General features: G+C 40.3%; 2 protein-coding genes across 2 annotated transcripts in view; one reads left to right on the plus strand and one right to left on the minus strand.

The window, feature by feature from the left end:
• The window catches only part of LOC106900957 (BPI fold-containing family C protein-like), a 26,087-nt gene extending 596 nt beyond the window's left edge, over window positions 1-25,491 (minus strand). The window contains 18 exon segments of the mRNA XM_014963277.1: window positions 151-227; window positions 1,238-1,301; window positions 2,327-2,369; window positions 3,862-3,929; window positions 4,559-4,729; window positions 5,694-5,747; window positions 6,703-6,876; window positions 8,743-8,834; window positions 10,434-10,494; window positions 10,579-10,642; window positions 11,332-11,487; window positions 13,497-13,625; window positions 15,390-15,501; window positions 17,864-17,978; window positions 19,223-19,284; window positions 20,724-20,745; window positions 20,747-20,785; window positions 25,447-25,491. Coding sequence (XP_014818763.1) covers window positions 151-227; window positions 1,238-1,301; window positions 2,327-2,369; window positions 3,862-3,929; window positions 4,559-4,729; window positions 5,694-5,747; window positions 6,703-6,876; window positions 8,743-8,834; window positions 10,434-10,494; window positions 10,579-10,642; window positions 11,332-11,487; window positions 13,497-13,625; window positions 15,390-15,501; window positions 17,864-17,978; window positions 19,223-19,284; window positions 20,724-20,745; window positions 20,747-20,785; window positions 25,447-25,491 — 1,548 coding nt within the window.
• A 149-nt stretch (window positions 25,492-25,640) lies between these two features.
• Window positions 25,641-26,017, plus strand: part of FBXO7 (F-box protein 7) — a 12,947-nt gene continuing 12,570 nt past the window's right edge. The window contains exon 1 of the mRNA XM_014963578.1: window positions 25,641-25,879. Coding sequence (XP_014819064.1) covers window positions 25,758-25,879 — 122 coding nt within the window. The 5' untranslated portion in view covers window positions 25,641-25,757. The remainder of the gene's footprint in view (window positions 25,880-26,017) is intronic.

Consider the following 26,017-nt stretch of genomic DNA (forward strand, 5'->3'; position numbering starts at 1 on the left):
GGTGGGTGGGTCGAGTTTGGATTTTTATATTTAGTGTATAGTTAAGCTTTACTAGTAGCAACATTTAGATCTACCCAACACAGGAACACACACAAATCCACAGGCCTGAAAAAGAAGCGATATTCTTTAACAAGAAATTGCACTTCTCACCTTTTCAATTTTTATTACAGGTCCAGTCAGTGTAGTGTGGGCCAAGTTAAGAAGAGGAAATCCTTTTCCTAGTTTAGCTTTGGAAAGGACAAATATAAATACATTTTAATGTAATAATAAAATGCACTTCAGAAACATCTTTCTCAAGGAAGTCAATTTGTTTTGCAATTTCCCTCTAATCAGCTGTCCTTGCACCTCTCAAGGGACCTATTATTCATATTTGCTAAAAAGCAAAAAATGCTGTGAAAAAGTTGCATACAAACCTCTTAGAATCTCTCAGCTGTCTGACACTGGCGTCTGACTGCCTTTCCTCCTCTCCAGATATCCGCCCCACAAGATCTGGTTTCTGCAGTTTCCTACTCTGACTTACTCTCCATCTTCCTTTTATTTTGTTCTCTACCCGATCCTCGAATCTTGTTGGTCCCTCTTATTCTCACTTTCCTGGATCAGGCCCCAGCTCTATTCCTATTTGCTTTTCCAAACACCTGACTTATGCATCCCTCCCTTTCATTCTCTTTCCTTTCTCCTCATTAGTAGCTCACTTCCTTCCTCAGCAGTCTCCTCACCTCTGTTTACCTCACAGGCACCTTCTGTACTCTTCCACCTGCTTCTTTCCACCTTCACCTCTTTCTTTATCATCCCCTCACTCTCTGCATCCCACTGAGCTGATTTTCTGTTTTGTCCTGCCTGTGGCAGCAGGTGAAGCACAAAGGCAGAGGGAGGTGATAAAGTTAGAGATGCTCTCCCAAAGCCCCAGGAGGTAAGTGTGGGCCATTCTCTGGTTCTGGCTTGTCTCTGTGTCAGGACAAAACTCAAACATGTCTCACCTCTGCTGCCATGCTGCATCCAGTGAAAAGCAAACCCACACCCAGTGTTAGGAAGGGAGCCAAGACTTACTCTGTCCCAGCCCTTAATCCAGGTGACTGAGGGACCAGGACTGAAGTCCAGCACAGCGTAGACCTGTCCAGGTGTAGCCAAATGGACAGAAAACCTCCCATAACACAGTCTTTAAAGCTGGGCACTCACTTTTATGGTTTCAGCCTTGCTTTCTCACCAACAGTGCTCAGGAACTGGCCACAATCCTTACCATTGATTACTGGGATCACTGCACTCCGTAACGCGTAAGACAGAAAATTCTCCATTGGTGACATCTGCTGAGGGGAAAAACACATTTGGTGATTATTGCTGGATGCCTACGGAACTGCAGCTTCACGGGGGGCATGGAGGGTTAGAAATGGAGCAACATGCAAAAAGATCAGAACAGAGCTTGCCACAGAAAATCGTAGGTAAAAAAGATCTTTTTTGGTTTAAGTTGCAGCTGAACTATATAAAATACACATGGCAAAGAGGTGTCCATTTTTCTCACAATAAGTTAAATTAAACTTTTTTTTTCCTGTATGTTAAATATCTAGGTTGAACCTTCACTTTAGGAATGAAATCTGTTCAAACCCATTTCAGCTGCTATGACTCGGTTCTCAGAAGTGAACTGTTCTCTGAGTTGCACGAACTGCCCTCTCCTGGTGCTCTGACACTGTGATTAGTGTCCTCCTCCCTTCGCTTAAAGATGTAGCTTGGGCTGAGCTGCTGCAGAGTCGCACTCACCATTTCTCAGTCTACAGTGAACGATCTAAGAAGTGGCATGGTGTTTCTTTTATTCCCTATTTTTTACTCCTCTTTTTATCTTTTTTTTTTTTTTTAATGTTTTGTTTGACGTGATCCGAGGTAATTCCTGAAACTGAGTTTAAGCCTGACTTCGTATTCACTCCAGCTGCTACACCTAGTCAATCCAGCTGTGAATTCAGGCTGGCTGTCAGCAACAGCTAGAAGAGGTGCTGGTCCCATGCTTGCCTCTGTGCTGCTGGATACAGAAGTGAGCAGAATCAACTATGATGACTTGCTAGGTCATGCAGACCCAGGCAGACATTTCTCTTTGTTTCAATTAATGTTAGATGGTAGTAACTCCATAACATTTGGAGCCTCTGATAAAAAAAACCAAACCCAACACTCCAAGAGGTATTTCCTCTTACTGGAAAGAAAAAGAAAAGCAGCAGAAAGATAAGTGTCAGGTGATATCCCCAAGACAGAACAAGAATTGTCCAGCAACAAGTTCAGATTAATTTATTTTATCTCTGAAGGGCTTGGCTACCTTTCCTAGGCACTGAAACCATCAACTTACCTCAGAGCGGCCAAGAGTTGGGTGGAGCAGGGAGATCTGGAGCCTGAGGAAAAGAAGTAAAAGAAGAGGATTCACTAGAAAGGATGAAGGCACAAGTTATGCACACTGCTTGAAGATTCATTTATGGAATTTCATACTGATTTAATGCTGAATCATACATTTCATTTTCCCAAAGACTCTTTGATTCCCAACAGCTTTTAGTCAAAACTGGCATGACTACAAACAAGTTGTAGAATCACTTGCATCTTTCTGATACTAATCTGCTCCTACAGTTATGTGTAGTCCTGGGCTGTGACTCTAAGACTCAGGAAATCAAATTTTTCTGAATTTCCATCTTCTGCAATAGCTAAACTATACATTCCTAAAATCTTCATTATGATTTAAATAAAGTCATATCCATTCCTAACCATTATGATTTCCTAACTGTTTCCACTGTTTGTAACGCATCCTCAGATCACTGTAAATATAACAAGAGGGAAAACCAACATTCTGAAGAACAGAAGAACACATTCTTGTGTCAAAAGTTCTAAGTGAGAGGCATCATTACTTCTTAAACTTATGCTGACAGTCTGATCGCTCTAAACTGTCTCTGATCAGCCTACATCTTCTTTTCCTTTTAAAAAGTCCCAGTGACCAAAACTAAGAAAAGGCTGCTTACATTTTTCTTTAATGAAAATGTAATAGGTTGAAAAATATCATATATTCTAGAATTCTGCCCCGTCTTGGAGTATAAAGCTAATAAAAAGAAACACTGATGTGAGCTACTTGCCCGAAAGTCTGTGCTTCTACCCACTTGGTGCATTTAGGGAGAAAGCATCTGTCAACCCAGTCCAGCTCGAAGTGCGAGTAAAATTTGTTCTAAGACAGCTGAGAATACTTGTAACTGTAGGTAACCACAAAACCAGCAAGTTCTAAGCAAAATCTAAAAAGCTCTGAGCTTTGTTTCAAAATACAGACACTTTTCTAGTCTCAATTGTTTGATAGCATGGTGTCTGTGGTTGCAGTAAGTCCTATGTAGTCTCACTTTTCCCTTCCCCTCATGAGAAGCCATACAGAGGGCTAGTTGCAGTGGTCCAGTGCAGTGCTTGCACTCTGGCAGTTTTGTTTATGATACTCAGACATAGAATGGCAGCAACATTGAGAGGGTTTTGAATTAATTATTAAACTTCATTCTCCAGCATCAGCACAGACTGAAAGAGATGCCTTTAAGATAACCAATACATTGCACATTGTCACCTGGAAAGGTGTTTAACCTACAGAAAGGGAGAGTATCACTTTGCACAAGAGACTTGGTTGTTCCACAGTATTAGTATATTTCTAATTTTAATTATTACTATTTAATATTACTAAATATTACTAATTTCTGCAAGATTTAGACCAACCAGTTGGAACTGTCTTAGAGCCCTGAGAGAATGAAGGCAACTAATTTTCTTTTTCTCATGATGAAACAAGCACTGTCAGGCTGACACAATGAAGTTCTGTTGTGTCCTAATGTTGGGATAGTTAATGTTGCTTTCTGAATTTTCCTTGGTTACCTCTTCAGAAGTAATGAGATAATCAACTTCTGTTTGGTTATTGTCAAATTGGCTCTGGTACTGGCTGTCTGCAGGGAAAAAAACAAAACAGTCTTTTGTGACTGTATATACAGATAGATACTGTCTTAGATACAGGCACAAATGCAATTGCTTTTGTGATTGGAAACACAATGTCTAAACTTTTTATTTGGTCAATACATGTAGATAGGGAAATCATTGGTGAATTTGCTGCTTTCTGTCAGCAACTGAGATTGCATGAGTGAAGTGATAACATTAGCCAAATTGCCTCCTTATCATTAGGATCACTTAAGTCCTTGCATGGGTGACATAATAGGTTCACTTTCAACCTAATGAAAAGATGTCTGGGGACACTGTACTATTTTATAACAAGTTGGGAAGACTGGGCATCAGATAATCGCATTTTTATATATTACAATTTATTCTTCAATAATCACTCAACCTCCCACATGGAAAAAAGGACCTTCATAAGTAGCTCTCTGCACCTGCCTGTTAAATTCTACAATATGTGGTGCACGTTTCCTCCCTGTGAAATACAACAGAACATTATGCATATTTGTGGTAGACCAGTATATGCTATTTTATGCCAATATCTATGATTTTCGAAGGCTCTGAAAGATTACTGTGTGATTTGTTCAGCCCCAGCACTGAATGTTATCTTTTAGCTCATCTTACGTACTAGATTCCCTGTAAAGACGTAGCGGGTGGTTGAATTTGGCAGAACAGCAAACGCTTCTACAGAGCCAGTGATCTGGAGGGTGCATCTGTCTGCGTTTAAGCTGACCACAGGTGGTGATGTAGCCATCAGCTTCAGCAGCACTGGGCACGCCGTTCCCTTACTCAGAGCCACCTGGGGAATTTTGAAGAGGTAAAAAAACACTGAATGAAAAGTTAAGCTTTTCTTAAGCTACAGTTTCTGTGGCTGCATCGTAATCAGGTGCTATATACCAATCCTCTTGTTAATTAATCTATATTAAAAATACTTCAGTTTAATTGAACCAACTGAAATGACAAAATTAGCACTGCATATACTCTGAGTTTCAGAGACCATAAAACAAAGGATGAAGTTTTACAGTCACCGATATTGACCATATATAAAGAAATAATTTAAAGATTGTTCCTGAAAAAGGTAATTCAAGAGGAGGGGATTAGCACTGCGTGTTAAAGAGATGAGAGAAATGAGTGATTCCAGTAAAAAAAAAAAAAAAATTTCCCTGACAATATAAAGAATTTGTAAAAGAGGCAGCCTTCCAAAAAAGCCAATCTTTTGAAAAATAGAGAGACTTCTAGAGGACAAAATAGTTTGCAGTGCCACAGATTCCAACTTTCGTAATTTTATAGTAAATGTTGCCATATTAGGGATTTTTAAAGCATCTCATAGTATCTTAATTTCTTGCATCACATTTATAAACTTAGCTAATCACAACTATTACTTCCCATTGTGTATAATCTCTGGTAATCATAAATCGGGTATCTTTGCATAGAGAAGTCATGTTACAAATAGCAGAGATACCATTACCTTGAATAGGAAAAAAAGGAGACTGATCTCACAGATGTTTGCCACTTAGTCATTGTAACTGTTTTGGAGACTGAGAGCAAATCTAGAGGGGTAGAGAACCACTAAAGAGTAGCGTGATATAAATAGGAAAAACATAAAGTTACGATGGGATAGACTTGCACTAATCATAAATCACCTCAGTTTGCCTGTCTACTACAAACTTTTGCAAGTAAGCTAGTACACAGATATCTAATATTCATAAGAAACATTAGCTACTGCTCTTTCTTAAAGGGTCTATATAAGTAAAAGCACCTACCTCAGGAACAAAATCTTTGCATAAGCCAGTGCTTAGGTTGAAAGAAGTAGCAAGCTGTAAATAAATGAAATAAATTATATCCTTATATCAGCTTGAAAATTAGTTTTTCCTTGGGAAAAAAACCCCACAAACATATCCTGTTTATTTTAGTTTTAGATCATCCATCTTTTGATTTAGTATTTCCTTGCCCCAGAATGATTCCTAGGGAACCCACAGTGCTCTATGGGACAGAAGAGAGAAATTTCTCATGGACGTGTTTTAGGAGCACGTACCAGTGAACAAGCATTATTCTTTGAAAGAATAGACATTACATCCTGCTTCCTTCCTGCCTTCGGGACTTTCTTACATGAAATATACTGTCAGGGACAGGACTCAAAAATCTTATTTGCCCGTTTGCTGCTAACCACTGTGGTAATATTTGTCACTGCCATTTGTGTCACCAATTTTTATAAAGACCCCTTTAGCAAAACTTACTGGAAACTCTTGACTACTAATGCCAGTGTAGAAACACAATTTCTGAAACAAGTCTTGTATGTTCTTCACCCACAGCTGAAACCCTAGTCTCCTTGTGCCTGCTTCTTGCCTCATTTTGATGCTCTGTTGAGTCTGAGGGTTTGTTCTAGCTCTCACCCCAGCCAATACATTTGTTGTGGGCCTCTATGCAGCAGACTGTGACTTCAGTACACTCTTTCCTGTCTTGCCCTTTCCTTTCCCATGTGGAATCCATGCAGAGAGAAGTTTTTTTTTGTTCTTTCTGCCACTCCTTGCATACCAAGTTCCTATCTGTCATTCCTTGCCTAGAGCTGCCAAGAAGTTCAGACTTAGGTTTGAGGGAGACTTTGACTATTTTAAATAATGACATACAGAATGAACATCATTAATCCCTCCCACAAATGGTAGAATTGTGACCCAAATCTGTGTGAAATGGCAAACAAAATGTATTAGTCTCCTTTGCTGACTACCCATACCGCTGTTATTTTTAATTCTATTACATGCAAATTATACTCACCTCTTCAGAGATGGTGATGTTAAAGGCCCCTGCTCTGTAATAAGCCAGTGAAGCAGACTTAAGAAAATAACTGGAGACTCCCAGGTATAGCATGGAATCATCCTGGTCTGGGAGGGCAAATGGAGCTGGCACAAAGGGAGGGTCTGTGTGATTTCCTACCGGATAGACTGTGCCCTGCAAAGAGTCATTATCAACTATTTCTAGTTGTAAACATTAGTATCTGTCAGAATGCATTAGCAGTGGTTGAAAAGAAAGAATTCTTCCTAACATGAAGAAAAGCTTGACATTAAAGAAAACCTGAAGTAAGCAAATAAGTTTGTGATATGCCATGAAAATCAGCAAATTGGAAAAATACAGGAATTACAGAGAAAATCTGGCCTCCATCCTATCAAGGTTTGAATTTGAGCATTGAAGTGAGTATTCTGAACAGTAGCTATAAGACACAAAAAGTTTTCTGGACCGCAGTTTTCTTTCTGTTGTGGCAATGACACATTTGTTAATTTAATTCTAAGGGTGACATTTCAAGAAAATCTTTAGGTACACCCCAGAAGCACTGGAAGTCGCTTAGCACAGACACATAAATGAGGTTTTTATACCACCTAACTCTTTGCCCTGGTCCAGCTGCCAGTCCTCTAGGACCTAGTTTGGGTGCTGCACAGGTGAGGGACCTTGATTCAGTTATACTAAGAAATTAATGCCTAAAATGTGAGAAGGTATATGAGTTCAGGCCATGTGAGATAAGAAAAGTGAGAACAGACAGTAAGTAGTGTAATTACTGACACTGTAATGGTTAGTAGCCCAAAGATTCAACAGGAAAAATACTGACACAGAAAGGTATAAAACCCTAAGAAAAAAGGTGAGAGTTTGAAGAAAGCCAACCGCATCCTGGGCTGCATCAAAAGAAGCATGGCAGCAGGTCAAGGGAGGTGATTCTGCTCCTCTGCTCTGGTGAGACCCAACCTGGAGTACTGTGTCCAGCTCTGGAGCCCTCAGCACAGGAAGGACATGGACCTGTTGGTCTGAGCAACCTGATCTAGTTGAAAACCCCCCTGCTCATTGCAGGGGGGTTTGGACTAGATGACCTTTAAAGGTCCCTTCCAACCCAAACTATTCTATCATTCTATGATTCTAACTCATAATCACCAAGAATCAGCCTGTTCCAAGGAGCACTGAGGACTAGTAACTCCCTTAACTGGTTAATAACTGACTGAGTTAATTGGATACTGGATACTCATCCAGTATCCCATTGGGGTGTCAGAACGTTAAAGCTTAGCCTGTAAGTTCTAGTTAGCTATAATAGCTGATAAATAATTACCTATGACTTTTAACTGTATATCCTGTATATTATGTATATCCTGCTTGCAGAGTGGTTTTTGTGGCTGGTAAAAGTTCCTCTCCCTCCCAAGAGGGAGAGTTTCAGCCGTAGCTCTAGCACACCTTTCTTAACTGAAGTCACTTCTGAGAGCAATGGGGATGCTCTGAATTACAAGGACTGTCGAAACTGCTGGAATAGCTGGGCGTTACTGAGATATCTCTTGCCAACAAAGGTGAAAAATAGATAAGAAAGGAACTGTTGTGTGCTGCTCAAGGACTGTCTGTGAGAAGTCTTCTTTTTTGGGGTGTGACCTATATATATACATGATGCTGAGTCATCTCAAAACAAATACTTGGTATTGCAATCACATTGGTAGCCATCACTACATACCACCAGCAACAGGCGAAGACCCAGCAGCAGTGGAGGAGGTCTATATCTAAAGAACACTTTAATGCTGTTTATAAAGCACATCTGAAGGGTTTCAGCTCTGAAATAATTTAATTCTAAATAATAGCTTTGGTTAATTAACAAATGCAGTTAATCTATTAAATAAACAATCATATCCGGTTTCCAAAATAGCTCTTGCCCAAAATGTCCAAATGTCTTATTGCTTTTCTAATTAAATATTGGAGAGACAGAACAACACTGCAGTGAAAGAAAATGAATCAACACAAAAGAGAACCAGAAAAGTCTTAAAAACCACATTGATATTAAAGATAAATTACCTTCAAATCCAAGTTAATGTGTGATTTGAAGACTGCTGGAGAACTAACTAGGGAGTAGTCTATTTGTGCAAAAGCATCAATCTGGCTTAAGACTAGAATAATGATGGACAAAAACAAAACAGCCATTATTACAAAAACACATCACAAACAGTTACTGTTTAGTTAAAGGCAAAGACATTAATAGAAATAATGAATTTGAAGAATAACAGTAAGAGAAGGAAGAAGAAAATATAATAACTTTTTACAAGGGAAAAAGTGAGTCTTCCCTCTGAAAAAGTAACAGATTCCTCCTGTTTTAGGCTTTGCTTTCCTGTTGTTCTCAACTGAATACACTTAGAAATCTCTCCCATGCAGTGAAATGAGTACTTACAACAGAGTCCCCTTTTTTTTCTTATATGTTTCCCGAGAGCTAAACTTTCCTATATGATTAGTGAAACACTGGTAAATAGTATAAAATACTTTGGAAGATGACATTAGCACAGTTTTACGCATATCAGTGTTGCAGACAAGGGATGTTTGTTCACAACAATAGAGGGCACTTTATCACACAATATGATTGAAGACTTTTTCTGAAAGGTCATTGCATGCAGCTTCAGTCAGATTGTTATTTTGGATTGGACTGTAAGGTCTCTTCATATTGTATAAATAATCAGATGTTTTAAAAGAGAAATGGTGAATCCACACAGAGATTATGAAATCCTCAATATGACAGCACAGCTTGGAGTGCCCTCAAGCCTGAAGTATTTAGGTATGTGCTGCATAAGAAAATGTTCTGGATGACCATGATTTTCAGTAATATTTGCCAGTGCTTGGCACACAGCAGGTATAGGCCATTTTAGAAAAAAAAAAAAAAAAAAAAGCTACTTACTCTGCTTCCTAATAGCAGAGCAGATAATTGAAATATCCACAATGCAAAGTGAGTGGAAGTGAGTGGAAACAAACTCTCTGACCTGAATTATATGGCTTAGGTGAATTATATGAATTTGACTTGGTGAAAACTACAAATAGTCTTGGAAAAAAACCCAACAACAAAAAGAAAAAAGCTGTGGGATTGATTATAGTAGTGAAAATCTTACATTTACATGCTTTTTTGACAAATGTATCTATTGTCTTCATGTCTCTGTAAGAGTGACACAGGAATTGCTACTGGTGTGAAGAGAAACATGCCTGATGTGACACTGCCTGTAGCAACTTGTTATCTCGCTGAACTCAAGTTCAAAACAAGATGTGCTAAGTTTATGAGATCTTACAGGACCACTTCAAAACAAGTGCTAAGTTTATGAGATCTTACAGGACCACAGTGCAGTATGGGATGTTTGCTAGGTCTTTAGTGGATTACTGCTAACTCAGGTTTTCTTATATCCACAGTACCAAGAGCATAAAGGATCAGCATGAAAATATTAATCTTGAAAATCTAAGGAAACAACACAGGTCAGCTACAACAGCCTTTTAGACTACACTTGACTTTCTATGGGCACAAAAGAAATCTGAATATTGTATATAAGATGCGTGCAAGAGATTTCTAGGGTGGACTATGGAACAGGTTAAGGTACAGAACAATGAACATATTTTTCTTCCTTCACTGTTTTTTTTGTACTGTGAACACAGGAATGGTTTGGCATCTAATAAAAAAGGCTACAATTTGAGCATTATGAAGATTACTTAACAGAAATCTGTGATCAACAACTCACCCTGATGCTTTCTAAGCTGTGCATCCATCATTTGGATTTTGTATTTGATATTGAGGCATAGCTACATGAAAAGAAAGACAAATTAGTAATGTAAGGCCTGTATTTCAACTCCTTTCACTAGCAGAAACCATCTTTGCAAACTTACATTGTTATCCAATTCTGTTTGAATGGGCTTCTCAATATAACCAGACAGAAAGCTGTAGATCCAGCTGGAGGAAAGGAAACAAACACAATGAATTTTTACCATAGATAAAAATCTTCAAAGTGTAAAATCTGTCAGACTGGGACATCAATGTCATTTATATTAATGAGAAGCAATTACATACTGGTAGACTGAACAGCTGACTTTTTATTAATTTGTGAGTCTCAGACAAATGCTAGGGGTTCTCAGTCTCATAAGGGTTATTTAGAAGGCAATCTGCAAAGTTGTGAATGTTCACATTAACATCTTGACAAACAGTGCTCAATTAGCCATATTTTGTCTTTGAGTAAGACAAAAATATTCTAGAAAATCAAAATGAGAACTACAAACATTGTTTCATATTCTCTTTTGAAAGTTTTATTCTTAAATTGTAGATCAGCTTGTCTAGACCGCCTTCATATCTGCAAACCTCCATATGCAATCTTGTACTCTTTAACATGCTTAAATGGCAATTTTTTTCATAGGCAATATGTCTAGTCAGGTTATTGCTGGCACATGCACAAAGACCTGTAGATTAACCACACTTCACACACTTAGCAAAGAAGCCTGGTTTTGAAAACAGACCTTCAAAAATCTATTTTCATAGCCTTCAATAGTTAGTCATATCAGGTAACTGGATCCCTAAAAATCCAAATTTGAAAAGTGGCTCTTATGCTACAAACTACTTCCCACAGACTAATTAGAAAATGTACATACCTAGATCCTCCATTTAACTTGACTTTTACACTATTAATGCTCAGCTGGCAATTGTGTAGCAACACGGACAAGTGGCCTGTGCTGTCCCGTGACACTTCAAAGGCAACTGCAATAAACAGTCCTGAGATGGACACAGTAATTCCTCCTTGGTCTTTGCTGCTCGAACAGGAAAAACAAACTCAGTCAAGGAAACATCTGCTTTAAGTGAACAATTTAAGAAGCTACCTGTAAATCAAGTTTGAAAGAACTTCTTGCTTCTATCATCTAGAATGATGAATGAGTTTTCCAGGGATTAAAGTAGATTAGGAACATGCATGGTATTCAAAAACAGATTATATACATGAGTTTCCAGGACATTAATTTTCCAGTGTTGTGCAGGATTTGACAAGTTTGCAAAAATGTCACAATTTCACAGCAACACAAGACATTCCAGTCCTTCATGACTGATCATGCTGAAGGCCTCTGGGACTGCAGGAGCAGAAGCCAGTTAGCTCACAAATATACAACCCAGTGGTTCTCAAATTTGCAATTGTTCCACTTTCTTCTTTGCTGTAAGAATTTTCAAGAAGTTTTTTAAATGTATACAGTCCTCCATTTTTTTGTCCTGCTCCAAGCTCATTACTTCTCCTATCTGTAAAAATTCCTACTAAGACTCCAACAAAAATATCCTCACACCTAAATTCCAGCAAATTTAGGTATTAGGACTATGGTTAGGAGTTGTAGAAGCTGTAGACCAACCAAGCATGATAGAGAGAGCTGAATGGATGTTAGAACAGCCTGATAAAAACCTCATTTACCATAACAAAACTGGTACTGGAAGCATCACTTTTCACCCCTTCCTCCTGATTACTCTGGTTTTCTTTTCCTTTGTTCATTACTACAGTGGCTGTACCATACTATGGAGAAAGAGCCCAGCCCAATATGAATCTCAAATCATGAGTCTCTCTGCTTTCCTCCTTATTTTTCAGGCTAAGCAAAAATCCTGGGGAGAGCAGTTGTAATCCCAAAAGATTAATCTTAACCCAGCCCCAAATAATAGACTACTCCTGACCAAACCAGTGAGTAGTATTGCCAGACACAAAGTCTCTCCTACCACCACTACCATTTTAAACCTCACTGAATGCAGAACTTCATTCCCATGCTCCTTTGAAATTCTGACATAGTGTGAAACTTGCAGCCTGGTGATCCATCTTGCTGTACTATCTGGCTCACAAGTAGAGCAGTGCCTACTGCTGATACCAGTTACTCCATTTAGTAGTAACCCAAATTGTAGAGATTAGCACCTTACAATACACCAATTTGCTGATATCCCAGAAGTTTTAGCCCTCTCCCCGCTCCAAGAAAATCTAGAATATTGTATTAAAGTTCTATTGCAAAAATGGTGAGATAAAAATGTGGAAAAAATCAGTGTGCAATCTCATCTTTAAAGACAATCTCATACTGCACATGCTCATAAATCTAAGTCAGTTTTCCACAGTGACCCAAATTCTGGAGTTTCCAAAGTTCTGGATGTTTGGCATTGCAACAGTGCCCTTCCTTTAATAGGAGCACTTTGGAAGACAATATACATTGTACCAGCAAATAGAAAATTAGCTATAGAGTTAACTTCCAGCTATACTGTACAAAGGAAGTAACAAATTTTTGCCATTGCAAACTCTGTGCTCCTGAATATTCATGTAATATCATGTAATCATAGAATCATAGAATGGTTTGGGCTGGAAGGGACCTTAAAGATCCCTTCCAACCCCCCTACCATGGGCAGGGACACCTCCCACTAGACCAGGTTCCCAAAGCCCTACAAATGAACACTTCCAGGGATGTGGCATCCACAACCTCCCTGGGCAACCTGTTCCAATACACAGTCTGGACAAACTGATTATGCTAACACGTCTGACCTGATACTTCCTAAGGAGAAAACATGTGGGGTAGAATAAAAAGAAGAAAAATTAAGCATTATTTGGCATTATTTCCTTCTTAAGAAGTTTATTCAAATAGATGAGGATGTTTCCTTCTTAAGAAGTTTATTCAAATAGATTGCTGCTAAATGATACAGCATATCTGACCTGAAAAATAATAATTACCAACTAGATTCCTGAATTTCATTTGCGATTCTTCTCCCAGACCTAACTGTCCCCCGCACCTACATCCCACTGTACAATACTTACAGCAGCCACGTGTTCATTCTCCAGTCTGCACTGATTGTAGCAGAAGCACGTGCCACCGACAGACTAATGCCAGTGCCAGGAATGAAGGAAGCAGAAGTTTCTGGGAAATCTACATCATCAATTCTGAGCCTACAGAATACAGAAAGTTGGATATTAGACTGCATGTTGCAAGAGTAAGAAGGACTCGTGATCACTGAAAATCTTTCATCTATAAAAGGCAGAGTCTATGCTTTAGTAAAATAATTTCTCAAAAATGAATGACCCTTGTATATTTTAGGAAAGAAAAACACCTGTACCATTACACTTAGTAGCATCCTTGGAAAAAAAATCCTTGATATCAGGCCAGGGAAAAAGGATGCCTATCCAAACCAAAAACTTCCCCTTGGGAGAAAAACAAACTCCTTAAAGTGAAATGTGCTTGCTGGGGGAAAATAAATCTGTGCGTTAAACCCAGATGCTACATCTATAAATAAATCCAGGTTGTCTGAATGCAGGCATTTGCAGAAGAACATCAGAGTTTCTCTTTCCCCATTCTGTATACCCTCCCCTGCCTCAGCAAAGGACTCTGGAGAGGCTCCATTTTTCAAAAAATATCTCACTTGAAGATTTCCCTGCCAAAAACAAATGTCTCTGATACTCAAGGATATTGTCTCGCAAATGGGTGTGTTGAATTGAGGTGAACATTGTAAAGATATCAGCTGTGATCTTATCATGTAGTATACATTACTCATTGTTTCCTGATATCTGGCAGAGATCTCTGAAACAACTGCCTTTAATCTACTTTCCCTGGGGCAGAAGGCACCAGCTACTTTTAGTTAAAATGACCATAATTTTCCAATAACATCTTGGGCAGCACTAAGGTTGCCTTTAATAATCCTGTTTGCAGTGAGCTAAAATCAGATCATCCCCTGGGAAGATGGCCAATTTCAAGAACTATCGTTGGGAGAATGAATTGGGGTTTTGAAGATCATGTAATAATTTAGGTTGGAATGGGACCTCAGGAGATTTTCTGATTCAACCCCTGAACTCAAAGCTGGGCCAGCTCAGGAGCCCTGCCCACTCGAGTCTTGCACACCTCTGAGGATAGACATTCCCCAATCTCTGGGTAATTTGTAAGGAAAAGGAAGCAAAATGCTACTGAACAGCAGAGCAGGAGAGCTTGGCTTGTTAGTAATATTAAAAGATCAGAAAGTTTTGGTTTTCTGTTTATAACCTGTTGGAAAAGCTTTCACTGGAAAATGGGATTGGAGGCTGTAGAAGAAAAAGCTTTTGTATCACTCTCCTTATTTGGAGAAATTGCAAGAAAATCTATAAGAGTGTTTTTCTACTGGCTGCTCCTTGTACAATGATTTTCCTCAGCAGGATATAGGTGTCCAGCCCGACTCCATCAAAATGATGATTTACCATTGTAAATCCATCCAAAAAGATTCTGGAAGAGTCATCTTCCTGCCACGTCAGCTCAGATGCACCATCCTCCTGCACACATTTTCATTTTATCCCTTTGTCAGCTTTTTCTCATCAAACACAAATTAGTTTCACTGCTACACATCTTTCATAGCTGCAGACTGTTAATAACACCAATTCTGCCCTCTTTCCCACCCATTTTCCCTGCTGTAACATAGTCACGCTTACACCTGTCTTGCCCCAAACTCTGATACAAACTGACTAAACAAACTAGCCAAGGTGCTCCTTCAGAAGCTTTCTAAAGCTCATCTAAGAGGTGGCAGAAGGATGTACTTATGAAACAAATCAGTGTTTGGGCACTGGGAGCAGAATTAGATGAACCATTATTATTTTACACTGAACAAAAAAATGGCTGCATAATTATTACTCTACAGTAATAATAAGCTGTTTCATCCTAAAACGTTGAAATGTTTACTTACCTTTACTTACCTTGAAATGAAATAGTTGACCTTAACAACCGAGAAAGTCTCCTGCCCACTCCAGCTTGGGAAGGTCTCTTTCAACACTGCTTGCTTCAGAAGCTCCATCCCAATCGTCTTGCCTACAGGGGGACAGAGGAAAGCACATGCCTTGCAGACTGGATTCAGGCACCCAAAGGTCCACATATTCTGCCAAATAATTCAATCATCAGTTTCAACATAGTCCTTGAAACGCTCTGATTCTATGATCCTTACCTAGACCTCCTTCCAACTACTTATACATCCATTTATAACTTGAGTTAGCCTCACATATACATCATTTAACTCAAGATCAAGATCATCTGTTAGGATCATCTTGTCCTTGAGTTTATGTTATATTCTAGAACTCTTGACAGGTTTCTGAAACTGTTAGACTTCCTTCACTTCACTCACAATGCGATATGGCTTGGGAAACACTTGGTCATCACCTTTACCTCAGAATGCCTCATAACTGCTGAATGAAAAAGCCAGATAAGGAGTAGCAAGAGGACTTCTAGATGTAGTGTGTACTTATGGAAAAAGTGTGATTTGTGCACCTGAAGTACTGGTATGTCAAATGCAGAACTATCTGGATTGTTGCTTGTGTACAGGAGGTTTAAAGATAATCCTTTTAGATGTTTTCTTCCCTTTCTTTCAGAGTACTTATATTTTGCCACTGCACCTTATCCATTACAGCAGGCTGCAGATCTCTGACTTATTTCCTTACCTCCTCTCCTCGCTTTAAGGAATCCCTACTTTCTTGAATGCTTCAATGCTACTTGTGCATTGATAACAACACAGACCCTATCATCAACAAACAGAACATCTTTAAATCTCAAATTCCTTGTGTCTTCCTTCTTTTTGCTCATCTTTGATAAAGATACTGGTACAACTTTAATACTGAATGATGTCTTGCTTTCAGATATTTTTAGCATGAGTTTCTTTAGCTTTTGGACTCACAGTTGCTGAATACAAAATACCTACTTTTTTTCTCCCCCAGACTCCAGTGTATAAAAAAAGCAAAGAAGTGAAACCAATGAAAACTCAACACTGGAATGAATACCTTTTTATAAAATGCATCTTTTATGAAGGAGAGGTAAGTTATAATTCCCTGGGAATTCCTGCCTCCAAAGCAAAATACTTGCTCTGAAATAACTTAAAGTTCTCTTACAACTGTCAGTGAAGGCAGCCAGTGATCCCAGGTGGGATTTCTCTCAAGATTCTTGCAGCAGGCAAGGAGTGTGCAGGCAGGATCCAGTGCCTCAGCCTTCAATTCTCACATTAAGGAAAAAGATGTGACAGGCACCACGCTCTTCAAATACGAGAAACACCTTTGGGAGGCACACTGTTAATCTCTGTTTTTCCTGCTAATGCAGGGGTGTGCAAACATAGCCTGTTCACTCAGCACTTGAAGGCCATGCTGAATGTCACAAAAACTGCTGGGCTCACAGTAGGAAACGCCAGGCTGAATTCTCATTTCTAAAGGCATGAGAGATCTCTAGGGCATGACTTCTCCTGTGTCATAAAAACATATGGAGATAGCTCTGTTTTGGGTGACTGATGTTTGCCCATCTCTTCTCAACTCCTCAAAAGCCTTTAAAACAATGCTCATAGAGAGAAATAACTGGACCTGATCCTTGCTTTCATCTCGAAGGCATAAACCATGAGTGTCTACTTTTCATGTCAAAAGTCCATTGTTTGCCTGTCAGCATGTTCAGTACATAAATGACGATTAATCCTTAGCATGACCCAGCCTTTGTTGAATTTCTGCCTTGTTAACTTGTATTATTGATGTTAATTCTGTAAACAATTGAAATTATACTGCATGCCCTCCACAGCCATGGACTAAGTCTTAGGTAAAAGACAGTGAGAGTTAGCATGAGTAGAAAGAGAAAGGAAAACATATTTTGGAGATCAGGAGTATCATGCACAAGCTTGCTGATGTTCTGTTAAGGGGCACAATTAAGGGGCAGATGGTTACTAGATTTTTTGAAAGAATGGCACATGCAGATACTATCCCACTCCAAACGGAGGAATGAAAGTAAAGGTGTGCAGTTACATGGCTGTTCCAAAATTGTAAGCTTTTTTCCTCAATTATGCCTTATTACTGTCAATTAAATATTGCACTTTCAATCAAGTTTTCAACACTTTTAAAAATGGAATGATTATATGACTATCTTATTCTGGCTCTAAGAAAGTAGATCAATATGAGGATTGTGGTAGAAACACTGTTGGGCTGTAAGAGAATACAATCCCCAATGCAAGGGTAAATTCACACTTGGGGTGCCCAAAAAGGAAGGAAATAAGTGAGAGAAGAGACAAAGAGTGTTGCTGGTGTGAGGTGACAAAAGGAATTTATTCTATTTCAGTATTTAAGGAGCTTGTTTTCACACTGCACCTTTATTAAGGAACTATATTCTGTGCACAAATGTATCATAAATTAACTTCTGGCAATGTTAGACATACCGTAGTCCAGCCCCTTCTGAGTTATCCTCACTTTAAGACCAGGATTAGCCTCAAGCTGCAAGGCCAGCAAACACAGCAGGAAAGAATACCACACCTTTAGCATCTTCACAGGGACCTGTTAACAACATTTATGATGCAAATGTGATCATAAACGATGCACACCATGAGTGGCAAAAAATCTGTATCCATCACTTCCCTCAACGAAACTGGGACAAGGGTGGATAGTCGAGAGGTTTAGCCAGTGATTTTACTGCAGGAAGCAGACAATGTGGGAGAACACACAGATTTCTGATTACTTTGAAAGCATTTTGGTAGGCATTAGCTGTTGTTGAGACTGAATGGTTCTGCTCCACTACTCTATGCTTTCCCCACATCCATGTCTTGGCTGATTTATTTAACCATCTGTCCTACCTCCTGCAGAGTGAACATGACAGAGCAAATCCAGCCACGGAGGGGCAGGTCTGACCTCCTATAGGACAACACCTTTTTTATGTATGTCCCCCCTTAGAATAGACTGCACTTGAGTCCAAAAGATTTTCAACTAAATCAGCTTGTATATCTATATATGTGTGTCTATATATATATAAATTAAAATACAGTAGGCCTCCCTACAAAACTTGCCTCCATGTTACACACAAACCTATGATTTTATCCAAACACTGATATATGAGATTGACATCGGGTGAGAAGGGAATGCAAAGGGTAAGTTCAAAGCACACACGAGAATTACGTGGTGGTCACACCAGAGCAGAGTAAGGTGTCCTGGCACGAGCCTGCAGCACAATGCCTCTGAGCACAAAGTGAGACTGTGAGCCGTGGCGTGGTGCGACATAACCACATGGCACGGCTTTGCTAGAGCTGTGACAAATTATTTCTTACTGTTACTTACAAAGGTAAGGTTTCTTTATTCAAAATTATTGCATTCATCCTCATTTTCACTACTAATGACAGCCACTGCTCAGTTTCCTAGAAATAATAATACTGTTTCTCAAGACAACTCCAAGTTGCATTAGGAAATGGATTATTAGGGGCCTGTGATAACTTTACTCTGGCCTTACCACTGAGGAGAGTGGCACATCCTTTTCTAACATCTCTGATTGTGATCATGGTACCTGCCTGTGTACAAAAACCTCCTAATTAAGAAGTAGCAAAAAAGTCTTGCTAGTTTCCCAGCCTATAAAATCATTCCTGGATTTCTAATAAGTACCATATTATCTTGAAAAATTCTGACAATTTATTTTATTATCTGCCAGAAAACACACAGATGCATTCAAACAAACAATCAAAAACCCAAATAAAAAACCCTTTGGTAGTCTTACTTTTATGTTGGAATTAATATGATCAGGTCAGAATCTAAACACTTGCAAATCCAAGATCTACCCCGTACCTCATAAAACTCTGCTCTTCAGTGGATTTATGAACTATACAATAGACAAAATGTATTATCAATATTGCCCTGATATCAGTTCTCTGAGGGAATCCTTACAGTTACCCCAACAGACTACGCAAGAAAAAGTTATTTCAGGGAAAAAACGTTCTGAAAACATAATCCATATTGTGACAAAATTTGAAAATCTCCTCAACTGGTCTTTCCATCTCTAGCCTTATGTTAGTTTTGTTTTGTTTTTGTTTTTTAGTTTTCTATACTTTAAGCAACTCATAATAAACAGTTACTTTAAGGTAGCAATGTTATATTATGCAGAACAGACAGATGGAGTCACAAATCTCAATTTTTTTCCAAAAAGTGTCTTAGCTTCTCCTGCAAACATGCCACTTTGTACCCTGATTATTTAAGGATCAATTAAAAATCAATACAAAACCAGAAAGACAGATTTTTCTATCATGAAAGTACATAAATAGTTACTAGATATTTATCTATCAGGATTGCTGGAAGCATTGATGCAGGTGAGGTACCTCAGTCTCGTTTAATTTCATTCCCATTGAGGAACAGAAAATGGCAATCTTAGTCACTACCACACTTTGTAGTTAGTAATATTCTTGTTTGGCTCTTAGAGGCGTGCCAGGTGAGAAACTGAAAGAACAACAACTGAACTGCCATGGCAGGAAAAGACGGTATCATTTCATATTGCTTTCTCAAACCAACAAGCTCTACTTTTGCACTCCACTGATATTCTTGGTTTCATCAAAGTCCCAAGCCTCTGTCAGATGTGAGGTTTGATTTTACGAGGTTAGTCAGATGACTGAGACAGAGATGGAAACTGTCAGCTGCCTGATAGTCCAAATCAGAGCTTCTAATTGCATTGTCGATGACAATAGATGGCAGACAAATTACTCTGATTTTTATCTTCAGTAACTGAGCATGCATGACCAATTCCTTTATGCAAATCATTCTCTTAGTTCTTTTGTCTTCTTAGAGATAGTGTATTCGAGTACTTTAAGTAGAGGAAAGAGGCGGAAAAACTCCTTTGTTTCAGTCTGTGTACCTGTCTCACCGTAATGGAGTACTCTACTTACCAGTATGTGTAATGTAAATACCACATTTGGTTTCTCCTTTGTGAACAGTCTGCAAAAACTTTAAATAAAACTTGCAATAAAGATTAGAGCTGAAATCTGCCTAAGAACTAAGAAAGCTTCTGATGCAAAAAAAAGGTCACTATCATTGTCTTGTACAGGTTTAACACAGCCATAAAACCACACTATCTTAAACTAAGTAACCTTCAAAATAAAACAGAGTATCTCTGAAAAAGAATTTTGTCCTTGTCTTGCTTTGGTCTTGCACAAAACTCTCCAGCTGCAGCCCACAAAAGAATTTCTTCCACTTCCAAAAAATTTAGAAAAGAAACCTAAATAATTAACAAACACAAGACAAACATGACAGCAAATATAGTGTCTACCCAACCTGAAGTCCAGAAAGAGCCCTTCAGTTTCACAAATCTCTCTGCTGTTACCACAGAATTGGGACTGGATTTTTCAGTTTCTCCCTGGCTCCACTGTTCCAATTTACTTTGCAGTATACTCAAGAACAGGTAGGCTTTCTGCAGCTCACTCAACAATGACAAATCAAAAAGGAGTCATAGCTTCAAGATTTTAACCCTTCCTACACACTGATATTCCATATGGAAAATCACTTCTGAGGTAACAGGAGTACAAAATGCATATGGTTGACAGGAGAGATATATTGGCAGGTATGCTTAAAGGTACCCAGCTAATGATACAGAGAAGAATTTTGTAAATGACATAAAAGCAGGTGATCTTTGCCTCTCCACAACTACTGGAAATATCCATGGGAAAAGAAAAACTCCAGTAAGTTCCAGTTCATGGTTTCCTCCATTCAGTGTGGAAAGAAATGCTATTTACTTCCCAACTCATGAGGCAGCAGACAGAATCCATAGGAGGCAGTGGCCACCTCTGCACCTCCAGGTTATATTTGTGAGTAGGTTTGGGGAACCCCCCACAGTCTTTTGGAGGCTTTGCAAAGGCACTATACTACTGCAGCTTTTCCTGAGTGTGGCTTGCCTCCTGATTCCCTTTCAAAGCCTTGGAGAAGAACTGCCAGAGAACTATTAACCTGCGCCAGGCTGCAAAATGAATAACATAGCTGCAATGCCTATATAGAATCTGTTAACAATGGATCAACATGTTGGGAGGTAGTCATCCGTTGTCCCATGAGCTGATGGAAAAAACACACTTTCCATTGTTTGGATCCATTGAGTTCATGTTGCTGACTTCTGTAACTGCCCTATCCTAGCACCCGAGCCAGGACTACTAGTTCATCAAAGTCCATTTAGCAAAAAAGTCAGTGTTCTTGTTCCAGCTCTGCACTGCACACTGCCCTCAGCTAAGGATTTTAAGGGTGCTCTGAAGCTGGTTTCCGAGAGATAGGGGAAGAGTAGAAAATATTGAGACCTTTAACAGGGTCCTGATCCTCACAATAGCCTATGAACAGAACTGCAATACAAAGAATAAAACCACTCTAATAAGTATTACCTATTCACTTATTTTCATGGAGCTGACAGTAGGATGAGGTGCTCTCTGAACTTATGCAGGCCCTACCTGGGTTTTGTATAAATTACAGTTCTGTAAGAAGTCACTATAGAATCCTATAAATTGGCTACAGCAATCTCACTAAGAAAAAACCTGACCCTTTTGGTTCATCACAAAACATAGGAAATCTTCCTCTGAGAATCTTCTTCCATGGGTGGAGCCTCTACCCAGAGAAATGTGATTTTGGTCTGCTAATGCAAAGATATTGAATTCTGTCCTTGATGTGCCACTTCAAAGACTTTCACTCTGCACACAACTGTCAGCAGTTCAATAACATAAACAAACATACAAATCCAAGAAAATATGGTGATAGCTAAAATGGCCTGAAGCAATCTGGCAAACCCCAGAAAACCCACTCAAAGGTCCTTTGCTCCATATGACAAAGATTTTAGTTGGAAATGGAGAAGTTGAGAGCCATGTGAGCAAACTTCAGATGCTGCTTAAGGGTCATCTCTAGACAGCCAACTTGAGATGGTGTAAAGCAGAGCTCCAGTAAATATACTAGCTATAGAGCACTAGAATAAAGGGCTTTAAAATATATTTTAGGAGTAAAGGTGACCACCATCAAGCTGCAAGAAGTTAGGAGATTTTTCCACTGGTTTTGATTTGAACCTTCTTCCCTACTAGCACACTTAAAATGGTACTTCAGACTTTCACAGATCTCTTGATGATACTCCAGCCTTCATACCCTTCTCCTAGTCCTTCCACCATTACTCACATCACATCTTTCAGTGTGACCCTAGTCATTCTAAATATCAGTATCATAAGGGTTAATATATACACATATATATATATATTTATGTGTACGTATTATAAAATACAGTTTTCATAGTAGCAAATACAGAAAGAAAAATAATGGAAAAGGTCTGCTGGCTCACGGCTTTATTACCACACTCAGATTTCAGGAAAAAAAATAATTCCATGAGGTATGCAACTGATCCAAAGAGACCTTTACTTTTTATACTTCTTCTCTGCCATGGGAAGTTGACTGCAGGTCAACAGGACTCAGCTATATTAAGTTTCAAGTTTCTCAGGAGAAACCACTAAGGCTGTCAGTAGGATTTTATTCCTTTGGTGGAATGAGTTCTATTGCTTGTGTGTTACACTGACCATGCTGGGGAGAAAAGCCTTCAATGAAGGCTTTTGAGTTGAAAAACCACATTGTCTTTAACAACCATTCCAACAACCATTAACAACAGCTACTTAATGCTGATAAAGCATTCTTGTCACCATACTGTATATTCTTCTAATGAATTAGACTAATAAAAAAATCACCATTTCTGAAAGTCAAAATTATTCTATATACAACTATTTGTTAAGGCTTGTAAGCCACAAGTTTCCTGTACTATTTTGACACAGGGCCTTTCCCAGCCTGAGTGCAACTTCATGCTTGGCCATTGGAAGTCTCCTGCCTGCAGACTGAGACAAAATGAAAATGATGCCGAAAAAAAGTATTATCAATTAACAGCCCTTTTAGAAAGATGTGTGAGAGGAACAAAAAGGATGGTGGTTTTGGGTCATTTGAAGTTTGCACAGGCAAACTTGAAAGCTGTGGAAACTCTCTTAGCCTTTCATCATGATTGTTTTTTAGGAGCTCTTCCTGTTTCAAATTTCCTGCTGAGGGAAGTACGTGCCTAAACCTCACATTGTGGCATGACTCCTAAAAATTCAAAGGAAAAATTAGCGGAATGCCAGCAGAAATGCCCACTTGTAACCGGTGTAGTTGGTTATCTAATGAGTGCTACAGGAAGCTCCTGAGAAACTCAACCATTTTATTTCACACAATTACTTTAGCTCGTACAAGCTGCTGAAATGGTGCTTCTGCTGGAAACATCACAACTGTACCATGAACATTTCTCATACTAGGGAAGCCTCCTCCACCCTTCCTCAACAGCACAGACTAAGCAGACTGGGAACCAGTGGGAACACAGGAGGTGGCTAGGACAGGGACAACGCTGAAGGACAAAACAGAGTGGGACATCCATGGCCAATAGAAAATGGTTATAATGTTGAAGTAGCATCATGACTCGCTTTGGATTCAATCCTTTTCGAGAGAGAAAAGCACAGATTCTGACAGGAAAGGTGCTCTTGATCACTCCTCAAGTCTTCTCCTCCTTTTCTATCCTCTTTGTCCCTGCCTTTACCACTTCCACTCTCATACCTTTCTGCTGCTGCAACCTACTCTTCTGAATATATATATCCAGGATGCGACCCCATTTGATGACGACTGCATAAGCATTTCTCCCACTGGGGCAGTGGCAAAGGGTGCAGCAAGCTTCTTAGAAAACCACTTGTTTTAATGCTCGCAGGTGAGGGCCCAGTATGTAACACCAAGCTCAGTCTAATGAGCATCAGCTCTTCCATTGTTCAATGAGCAGTATTCCATTTCAGTAGTCTCTTTGGCTTTCGTCACTTTCATCAAGTCTCTCCTTTCCATTGAGGCATTTATTGACATTGAAACCAGATGATTGTTGACCTTGAGCTTTACACATATTTGACTAGACTTTGCTTTAGAGCAAACTCTGAAGTGAAGCGAGTCAGCAACCACATCTACCTGGGCTGGATGTTCAGTTGGAATAGAGGAGATCTCAGCTCTAGCCCAGAACAGAATTTTTGAAGTTTCAATCTCTTTTTCTAACTGGCCCCATAAGCACTGGCAGGGCACAGATGGGGCTGTTCCTATAAATATGGGGTTAAGCAACGTGAATAGTGCCATAGTAAATTGTTGTACCTGGTGGTAGCTGTGCAAGCTAGGTCTTGCAAGCTCACTTTATACACTGCTACTCTAGAATGATATTCCTAGAAAGCACTCCAATTTTCCTGCACCTCCTATTTCTCATATTACTCCTTGTGTGGAGAAATGTGAGGTAAGTAAATTGTATTGTTAGATGGAAAAACAGGATAATCTGAAAATAAGCATTGTTCAAAAGTTACCCCTGAATTCACTGTTCTCTGAAATTTAGTGTAATTCATTACACTACAAAACAGAAACTTGAATAGTGGCTGAGTGGTGAGCTGTGGAACACTACTACTACTACAAAGTGTGTGTGACTAGATGAAGCCTTGTACTTTTTGAGATCTAAGGTGTGGGGCGGTACCTCTTTAAAGTATGACAGATAAAGGGGGGCTAAAAGCCAGTAAAGCGAAGTTTGTGACACTTAGTATTTTTGGCGAGATTATTTTGACTGCAAGTGTTAAAACATTACCTCCAGGATGGCCTCAGCAGTCTGCCTTAAAAATAAAAAACCACGTGCCTTTATGAAACTAAACGCTCTTGGGGGCAGCGTCCTCCTTCAGCATCTCTTTCCATGAACTTCGCCAACCGAGTGTAACGCCCGGCCGGGAACAGCCTCCCCTGGGCATTTTTGTTTTTAGAAGACCATCTACACCGGCACCGCACTGAGGAGGGGGGGGAGAGAAAAGTGGCCCAACCAAACCCCTCCGCACAAGCAGCCAGGGTGTAGAAACCGCTCGGAGCTGGGGCCTATCCCCTTCCAGGCCCGGGGGGGGACACACGGCTGAGGGCGGGGGTGAGGCCCTGCCGAACGGCACCGCGACCGCCCGGAAACCAACGGCACCAACGGCCGCCGCCACGGCGGGAGGCGGAACCTCTCTTGGCGCATGCGCGCCTACGGCCCGAACGCCCAATCATTGATCGCGGCCGGGCAGAGCCGCGGCGCAGGCCACGGCGTAGCACGCCGAGGCACCGATCGGGCCGGCCCGGGCCACGCCTCGAGCCCTGGGGGCGGGGCCGCGCCGACCAAAACAACGACACGCCCCGGCAGCCCTTGCGCCCGCTCCCCGCCGCCGCCACCATCACTACCGCCGCCGCCGCCACCAGGCGGGGCCCGCTCGGGGCGCCGGGCGGGCGCGGAGACCCGCCGCCGCCATGAAGCTGCGTGTGCGGGTGCAGAAGCGGACGGCGCCGCTGGAGGTGCAGGGGGCGGAGCCAACGCTGGGGGAGCTGCGCGCGCAGCTGCGCCGGGCCCTGCTGCCTGCCTGGGGGTACAGGTAAAGCGTGTGGAGCGAACCATCGCGCTGCGGGGGGAGGATTTGGGGGAAGGGAGCAGTCGCGCGCACGCGGGCTTGGGCCGGCGGGGTCGGACCGCGGGCCGGACCATCTCCCACCCCTCCCTCCCCCCCCCCCCC

Source organism: Calidris pugnax, unplaced genomic scaffold, assembly GCF_001431845.1.
Source record: "Calidris pugnax isolate Ruff unplaced genomic scaffold, ASM143184v1 scaffold44, whole genome shotgun sequence".
Taxonomy (NCBI): domain Eukaryota; kingdom Metazoa; phylum Chordata; class Aves; order Charadriiformes; family Scolopacidae; genus Calidris; species Calidris pugnax.